Genomic DNA, 10,000 nt, shown 5'->3' with positions numbered 1-10,000 from the left:
ATAATGGTAAAGAAAAAGAGAGATCGCATATGTAAGTGCGCATGCGCACACGTGAAAACATATCATCATTACTTTACATAAGAATATGAAAGCAACACTTATTTACTGTTCATATATATTTTAATTAATGTTTCTGAATTTGGTTTTTTTTAATTAATGTACGTGTGTGCAAAATTAACAATACAATTTATTAATAATACGTGGAATATTAGAGGAGACGAGACGGCTGCCGGCATTGTTTATGTTAAAGCTTACGGAACCAGTGACTGATTGGTTCTGCATATAAAACTGAAGAAAATAAGACCCTGAGTTTAGCTGTAGTAAAATTAATGTAAAAAATGAATATGGTTGCTTGAAGTACCTGTAATGTTATTTAATGTTAATAAATGGAACAATATAAGTAGCTAACCATCAATGGTAAAAAAAAAAGTGAGACTGCTCGTATGTAAGTGCGCACATGTGAAAATATATCGTCATTACTCTGCATAAGAATATGAAAGCAACACTTATTTACTGCTCATATATATTGAAGGGTTAAATGTTGTACTCTGTATAGACAAGCAGAGAGAGAGAGAGAGAGAGAGAGCAGCCGAACTGCCGGATGTAAACAAACCTTAAACACGAGGATCCATATATATTTCATTAGGTTCACGGCGCCATAAGCTCGTTGAACAGGCTTTGTGTGAAATATAACAAAGTCTAGGACTGCTTTTAGTATCCTGGTGGTCCAGCGGTTAGCGTTCCCCGGTCACAGTCATAGGCTTGTGGGCCGTGGGTTCGAATCCTGGCGGGTTGAGGTGTTGATTGTATGTAGAAGTCCGCGTGCTTTATTGGGCTAATGAAATATATATGGATCCTCGTGTTTCGAAGCCGGATTTGGTAAAACGTTACTCTGACCACCTAAGTGATACGGGTGGTCCCCATTAGAGGTTCACGGCGCCATAAGCTCGTTGAACAGGCTTTGTGTGAAATATAACAAAGTCTAGGACTGCTTTTAGTATCCTGGTGGTCCAGCGGTTAGCGTTCCCGGTCACAGTCATAGGCTTGTGGGCCGTGGGTTCGAATCCTGGCGGGTTGAGGTGTTGATTGTATAAATATATATATATATATATATATATATATATATATATATATATATATATATATATATATATATATATATATATATATATATATATATATATATATATATATATATATATATATATATATATATATATATATATATATATATATATATATATATATATATACAGGTAGTTCTGCTATAACGCGATAATTGTGTTCTTGTAAAATATCGTGTTATAGAAAATCGCGTAATAGAAATAACAGGGCTTATGGAGAAAATAGGGTTAGGTGCAGATTACTCGAAATCGAAAAAATTTAGTAGTTAGCCTAACACAAAGGATAGCACAGTCTAAATAAATGTTACATTCATATCTAATAATGAAATCATACAGTAAATTTAACACTTTACCTTGAAAAAATATGAATGTAACTTGATGGGGGAGAAGGGTGATTTTGAGGTTGATAACATCAAGCTTCTCTTCAAGTGTTATATCCTTTCTTTTACGATAATCACCGGGAATTCTATTATCAGAATGCTTTTTGGAGATATTCTTCTTTACCATATTCACAGTTAATACCACAAAATTGGAGAAATAGTAAGCAAAAATTGCGTTATAGCAAACAAGCGATCGCGTTATACAAATATTGTTCCGAATTCATAAATCGCGTGAGAGCAAATTCGCGTTATCAAAACACGCGTTATAGCAGAACTCACTGTATATATATATATATATATATATATATATATATATATATATATATATATATATATATATATATATACTGTGTATATATATATATATATATTTTATTTTTTTATGGGGATTGGCCCACCCGGGCACAGGTCACTGACCCACATCAAGGCCTGGGGGGCGAAAAGGTAATAATAATAATAATAATAATAATAATAATAATAATAATAATAATAATAATAATAATAATAATATTAATATTAATAATAATTATAATAATTCATAGTAAATAAAAGTATAATATAAAATACAAAATTGAAAATAAAATAAATAAAAATTATAATAATAATAACAAAGAACCATAACGAAATACAAAAATGAAAAAAAAATCAAAAGTGAGAAACATTATATGTATGTTGTGTTGTCAATGGTAAGAGAAACAATTGAGACCATGCAATTGTGTGTAAATGAAGCAGAAAGTCAGATCAGTAACTTGGGACTTGGTCACAATTTTCGTGTTGCCATCTGGCAGCAGGGTCTACCATTAGACAACACATTAAGCTTCCAATACCTTCCCTGGCAGTAGTACCTCCCTGTTTGGTACCTGTCTACTACCTACAATAATATTTATTTGTTTTTCATTAATTAGTAGAGATATGTTACTGTAATAATCTGTACTTATTGATACATGTACCCTTCATATACAATACAGTATAGAATTATGTACTGGATATACCTCGTAGGTAAAAAATAATGTCATTCAAGACATATTCAGGTCATAAGACCCACTAATCCCCAACCTAACACTGGGTGACCTGACGTTGCATCAGGTCAGGTTAGTAACATGACCCAATAATCTCCCACCCAACCTTCATTGCAAGTGTTAAGACATGATTAGTTATGTATTACAGTACAGTCAATTGAGTGAAGTGTGTAACAGAGACGTGACAATCGCCCAATAACGAGCCGATCAGTGGTGAAGAGGATAAAAGTAACAGCTCTACCCTGTATGATACAGAGCTTTTGTTTTTAAATACTGTATATTTATTTAAACAAATTTTTAGAAAAAGTACACAGGATTATTTTGATAAAAAAAATGGTGTCTAACGAAATTAGAACCGATTTTACTGACTCCGGTATGAATATTTCTAACGTTTTTTAACAAGAAGATGAAATTCCCATCGTTATATCATACAGAAATATTTCGTTTAAGGATATCTTATTGGAAATGTTAAGTAGAGAATTTATTAAGGATCATTATGGTATCAAATTCACCTCCCTATCACAATTAGTCACGCTTGAGTGAGGAAGAGGGGGGGGGGGGAACTGACCATGCGACCTTCCCCCTTCACTCCCCAAAAAGGGTGACTCCCACACTCTTCAGCCAAACATTACACACACACTCCAACAACCACCCACATACTCCAACAACCACCCACACACACTCCAACACCACTCACATACCCCTAACAAGGGAATTAAGACAGCAAACATAAGGAGTGAGGGGTCTTATTGTGTGACAAATTTGGGTGGGTGTAACTGCGAGTAAAATATTAGCTGTTGAGGAGTGCTTGGCAACACTCATTTCCATTCCATCTCTCTAATTACCCACACTTTTCTGCTTTCTCACTCCATATTTTAAAATGTTATGTAATGTAATGTTGAAGGGATACAACTTTGCTCACTTATACTTATCACAATCTCCCTAAAAATACTTTAGCTTTCGTGTTTATTCAAGACATCTTCAGGTCATGAGACCCACTAATCCCCCACCCAAGAAAGAGTGATCAGACATTCCATCAGAAGGTCAGTAATATGAGACCACTAATCCCCCTATCTACCTACCTCCATTTGACATTGCATCAGGTCAGGTCAGTTACATGAGTCCCACTAATCCCCCACAGCTCCATAGGAGTGGAAAATAATAGTCTTTGCTGTAACACAAAGCTTCATTCATACCTATATCCAATAAATTTTTAATTTTTTAATATATTTATTTAACAAAACTTTTAGATAAACTATTCTGGATTATTATAGTAAAGAAATGAAGTTTCTAACTTAATTAGAACTGCATTTATGGACTCTGGTAGTTTAGACTCAAGGAAACCATCCCCAGCACCCAGAAACGTTCTGGGGAAGTGGGCTAGTGTCCGTCTGTGCAAGGTGTCTAGTTTAGACACTCGAAAACTTTTCCTAGTAACCGGAAAAGGTTCCGGGGATAAGGAATTTTTCCGGGTTTGGGAAAGTTGACTCGTTTCCAGAAATCTCTCGTCCCCGGAAGTGCTCTGCACCAATTATTCCGGCTAACGGGGATATCACAGTTTTATTATTGATTTATATTGTATAAGGTGCATTCATAAACATGATTTAAAGAATATAGTTTGCCTTTCTCATTAATTGAATATTTTTTTGGGGGGGAAAGAGGGTAAAAAGCCACACAAAAGATATGAAAAGGTCAGAGTTTGGAATGCATCTCATTATTATTGCTTTATTTTAATGGTAATTAATGATTCATGATATGATGATTCACTTCACACTGTTATTTGAGTGTCTTCTCATTACCCAGAAATCTCTCATCCCGGGAATAGCTCCGCACTAAGTGTATTCCCGCAAATGGGGATACCACTTACATGTTACTTTATAATTATCATACAATATTTTATTTGGCACATAGCAAAATATTAGTAATTTTTTAAGGACCACCTCCAGTTAATAAAAAATTTCAGTCATTCAAAATGGCTCAGGTACCAAGATTTGCTGATTTTTTAAGTGAAACCTGCAGTTTATATTGTTTTCCAATTAAATAGGTACAGGGTCCCAGCAGGTATAAAAATTTGACTTATAAAGATGCAGACATACAAATGGGGTCTGGAAATAAAGTCTCCATCCCGTTATTAGAGATCATTAAAAATACGTTAATGATAAAGACTTGTGGCCCTGGCAACACTAAATGTAAACTAAACAAAAGTCTGTGACAGTTACATATCCTTACCTTTTCTTCGAATGATTTTCAGAACTAGTATTAGTGTCCGTAGTAGACGTGGCCACTGACTGGGATGTATGTGTCGGATCAGTCTGTGAAGTGGCTACCGATGACATTTGTTGAGAATTACCTCCTTTTGCTAGTAAAACAGACAACTCTGTTTCAGGATTCTGTCTATGTTGAGTTTCTTCCACTGCTCTTCTGGCTGCTTGTTCACTCACAGCTAATAAAAGATGGATTTTTTACTTAACATACGTAAAAGGCCATGAGCTACAAGAACTAAACTACTACCTCAGATGCTTGACCTGAAAAAGCTGAACAATGAAGATAAGGAAATGGCTGGCAGAAAACAAAAACTACCAATGTAAAATCAAATACTTTATCAGATAAATATTGACAATGGTTTTATAGGGCTGTAACAGTGCATTGATTAAATCACAAATAGTTTAGAAAATTAATACAATACTGTACCGATACAGTATATGGAATTGTTTTACGAGTCGATATATAGCAATGGGGTTTTAGGAATTTTCTGAATATATGCAATTGAGGCCACTGCAGTAGCAAGGGCACAAGTGAATTTTTTTTTAAATAGAAAAAAGGTGATTAAAGTTTGGTAAACATTAAAATGTGAAAATCTGCTTTATTTCAACTGCTTATTAGACCATCAGAATATTTTCAGAAGTGAGCATACAACACACTTTGTAGTAGAGGAAATCTTATTGAAACTTGCTGTGGTGGTAACTCGAATTCGGGTGCGGTGGCACTTGTGCCCGTACTACGGTGGCCTCATATTATTGTTTACTATTACATTCCAGTCTCATATAATTTCCCTTATAAAATCCTAAAACTAATGGCAGATAGAGATGGAGTTTCATCCATTAAAACAGTAAGAACAATAAGGAATACAGTGGAGAGTAAGTAAATGGAAAAGAGGGAAAAAAAAAAAGAGGAGACAAAAGCAGAAACTAAGACATGTGGTGTATTTGCTTTGGAAAATTTTTTATACAGTATTACCCCGCCTAACGCGGTTTCACTTAACACGTTTTACCATATACGCGGTGCCTCGCCAGAGCTGAACTTACACTTAACACGGATTTTTTCCACATATACGCGGTGAGTGTCCGGCTCGAGACGCTATTTTTAGATTTGCCCCACCCGCCACCCTGCCTGACTGCCTGTTTTAGCTCATAAAATTCATACAAATTACCCGGCCAGAATATAATTTACATTGCTGGAATTCTTATAATTTGGTGATCATTTTGAATATAAACATCATATATTTTGCATTAGACATACAAATTTTAGATAAAATGTTTTCTCTTGAGTAAATATGTTATCTTTTGTGCAAAATGTATGACATTTATATTCAAAATATTCCTGGTCTTGCAAGGAATCCAGCAATGTCAATTATATTATGCTAACTTTAGTTTCAGGTATTATTTATTACTAAAGTTAAATATTCTGGTTTCCCCACACATCTCCTTGGGACGGTTGGTGGGGGGTGGGGGGGAGGGAGGGACCGACCGACCATCTGTTACCCCGTGAAGAATATTTTTTTTTTTTATTAACTGAAGATATTTGTTTTAGCTCATAAAATTCATACAAATTACCGGGTCAGAATATAATTTACATTGCTGGAATTCTTATAATTTGATGATCATTTTGAATATAAACATCATATATTTTGCATTAGACATACAAATTTTAGATAAAATGTTTCCTCTAGTAAATATGTTCTCTTTTGTGCAAAATATATGACATTTATATTCAAAATATTCCTGGTCTTACAAGGAATCCAGCAATGTCAATTATATTATCCTAACTTTAATCTGAGGTATTATTTAATACAAAATGTTAAAATTTATTTTTTTCACCCACTCTTCTCTTGAAGGGAGGAGTGGTGGAGGGTGGGGGGGGAGGATTGGGACTGACCGCGCGGTTGGAAGAGAGGGGGAGGCAAGGTGGGGTACTTTGATTGACAGATAGTGTCCTGAAGAATATTTTTTTTTTTATTAACTGAAGATATTTGTTTTAGCTCATAAAATTCATACAAATTACCCGGCCAGAATATAATTTACATTGCTGGAATTCTTACAATTTGGTGATCATTTTGAATATAAACATCATATATTTTGCATTAAACATACAAATTTTAGATAAAATGTTTTCTCTAAGTACATATGTTATCTTTTGTGCAAAATATATGACATTTATATTCAAAATATTCCTGGTCTTACAAGGAATCCAGCAATGTCAATTGTATTATCCTAACTTTAGTTTGAGGTATTATTTTTTAAAATTTAGTGGTTTTCCCCCAAAAATTTCTCAGAGAGGGAAGAGCCAGCAGTGTAGTATGAGAAGAGGGGGAGGGAGTTGAGTCCATTATTTGAATGGACATTAACTTGGCGACTGTATTTCTCTATTTCTCTTAAGTAATAATTGTGTGCATGTACCATCATAAAATTAAGATGTTATTTTTACTACAACATAGTTATGTGTCTTCAAAAAGTGGAGTTTGGGGGTCGGGCTGGTTTCTATTGGAATTAATCCCATATGTTCTGTTGTTCACTTAACGCGGGACCCTCTGGGTTCTATTGACCGCGTTAAGTGGGGTACAACTGTATGTTGATAATCAAGTGGTTAAGAAAATGGTCTATAATTTAATATACCAAACGTCTACCTAAATCTCAACCGGAAAACCCAAGTCATCAATTTTGCAGAGATCAAACTCATTATAAGATATTTTTCACTTGCTGCCACTAAACGAATCTCGGGAATTTTGTAGTTACAATCGGTAATTTTGACAATTCTAAGAAACTTTCCTTCAATGGCATTTCTGGTATTAATTACATATAAGTGAGACATTTAAAATTTTATTATGTATGTTCATACGTGGCAGTACACACCCAGAACATCAAACAACTGTGGAGCCCCCCAGTTAGGTGAGGTTAAAAAAATAAATTCTAACGGTTTTTGAATATATTTAACTTAACTTTTATAGCAAATCTCTAGATTCTGATATGGAGGGGGGGGGGGATCTCAGAAACTATAACTTGCACTAGAATTGAAGGTCATATTCGTTCATAACACATCAAAAACCACCAGAAAAAACATAGTTTCAACTTCAATTTTGTATAGTAGCAACAAGTGAAAATTTACCCATTATAATACCACTTGAATGCATCTACAGCATAATATATCAATAAATACAGTTACTTTGCTAGTTTGGTACTTTTAGGAAGTAAAGAAGTTGAAACATACCTGGATTGTCTTTCTTGGTGTCAGCATCAACCTCACAACATCCGATGCAATATTTGTTTGTCATTCGGTCCTCTAACAAGACACACTGTCAGTGGGAAAAATGCAAAAAAACTTACATTTCTGCTTCAGAATTCATTCAATCTTTATTTCTACCTCTACCTTCCTTAGGCCTGAACTTCGAGAGATAAGTGATTCAAAAAATTATCACCCAGTGACTCATACTACAAATTCCGACACCAATACAACCAACTCATTCAACCTTTCTACCTTACCTCTGAAACCCTTCTCTTCATTTTAAATAATTATGGCCATGGAGGAGTGAGTGATCTTCAGATTACCACCAGTCACCATGTCCTAGGGGTTTAATCAAGAACCTCCAAAAAACTGGGGTGTAAATATTCACAAGTCACTTCTCACTGTTTTTTTGTGAAATGGGATTTCAGGATCAAACCCTCATTTCTAGCTTCATCTTAACAAACACCCACATAATATCAGTTTAACATATGATCTCATGTTTGGAAAATACTGTCCTAGTGATTCTGCTAACACATCCATTTTTCTGCTACACATACTCGCGTGAGGTCAATCACCTATACCACCTACCTTTATTACAATTTGTAAATAATTTTTCTTCCTTATTAACCTGGCTTTTACAACTTTATCATATATAGGGTACTACTTATCCATCAGTGCTCCAAGTAACAACCAAATATTTAGGAATGTGTATGCTTCCCTTCTGTTCAACAAAGACTCTGATTCTCCTTCCACACCCAAATACGTACAACCATATCACTTTTTATCTCCATTGTAAATTGTCTTATTTTTCTTTGTCTTAGTAATTCCTTCAACGTTTCTTGTAAGTTTTTGTAATTCCAATACAGTATTTAAACCTGATAAACATGTTACTTTCACTAATTTAACTCTAGAAGGACTTCACTGCCTCTAAAAGTTTACCTCTTGCATCATATGAGGTGCGCAGTGGAAGCATAACTTAACCACCAACCATGAAAAAACGAGATCTTTGTTTCAAGGTGGTGCCAAAGGATTCTCAATAAAACTAGATACATTTCAGAAGGTATATACAGGGGGGCCCCCGACTTACGAATGCCCACTGATACGAATGGGGTTAAACCTGAAATTTACAGTATTTTATTTACCTGATGACCTAGTTTTTACTTTCATATACTGTATTTTGTCATTCTGTTTCTTATTTTCTCTTAAATTAAGTGATTTTAGATGCATATAAGGACTTAGGCTATGATATAGTGGAATTTTAAACATTGTTCTGTAAGCAGGGTTATGCACATACTGTAGCATGTGTTCTGACTTACGTACAAATCAGACTTACGAACGTCCTCACGAACAGAACCCGTTTGTAGCCCGGCAACCCCCCTTTTTGTCATCTGGAATATGTAAGAATGCCTTAGAATAATACAGGATTTTCGCCCTTGTGTGCGATACTACCATGGTGCGATAACTCCCACAGCTGGGGAAATACTGTCCATCCATCAACTATGGAGCATAAGCAATCAGCAGCCAGAGATGTCAAAAGGTTGGAGATACATGGGGAACCACAAGTTTTAGTTGTCCTCCCATTAGCAGACACTACTTAAGTGATTATTCTGCATTATTTTCATACAATGAGTTAGGGTGAAGGGGAAGTATGTTCATGACCCCCTCTAAGTGGTAGAAAGGAGTAACAAAGAAAAAATATATCGAGGTGAAGTGATGTGTGACCAGCAATAATGAGGTAAGGGAGAGAAAGATAGGGCCTCCCTGTAAGTCTGGCTGCCTAGCATGTGTGGGTAAGGGTACACTTCTCCTGGACTTGTATTACAGTCAACCCTCGCTTTACGCGGTCCCACATTCTGCGTTTCCACGTTAACGCGGTGCCCTGCCAGAACCTAACGTGCTCACATTACGCGGTGCGTGAACCCCATTACGCGGAGAGTGTCCAGCGCGACGCTATTTTTAGATTCGCCCCACCCCCGCC

General features: G+C 35.4%; 1 protein-coding gene across 1 annotated transcript in view; it reads right to left on the bottom strand.

The window, feature by feature from the left end:
* Positions 1–10,000, bottom strand: part of LOC121871019 (protein ZNRD2-like) — a 34,646-nt gene that overhangs the window by 4,296 nt on the left and 20,350 nt on the right. The window contains exons 3-4 of the mRNA XM_042373074.1: positions 8,008–8,092; positions 4,753–4,966 (exon numbers count right to left, since the gene is read on the bottom strand). Of these exons, the coding sequence (XP_042229008.1) occupies positions 4,753–4,966; positions 8,008–8,092 (299 nt within the window). The remainder of the gene's footprint in view (positions 1–4,752; positions 4,967–8,007; positions 8,093–10,000) is intronic.

Source organism: Homarus americanus, unplaced genomic scaffold (genome assembly GCF_018991925.1).
Source record: "Homarus americanus isolate GMGI-L3 unplaced genomic scaffold, GMGI_Hamer_2.0 scaffold52512, whole genome shotgun sequence".
In the NCBI taxonomy this organism is placed as follows: domain Eukaryota; kingdom Metazoa; phylum Arthropoda; class Malacostraca; order Decapoda; family Nephropidae; genus Homarus; species Homarus americanus.
Note: the sequence above shows the minus strand (reverse complement) of the source record. Positions and strands in the feature narration are given on the sequence as shown.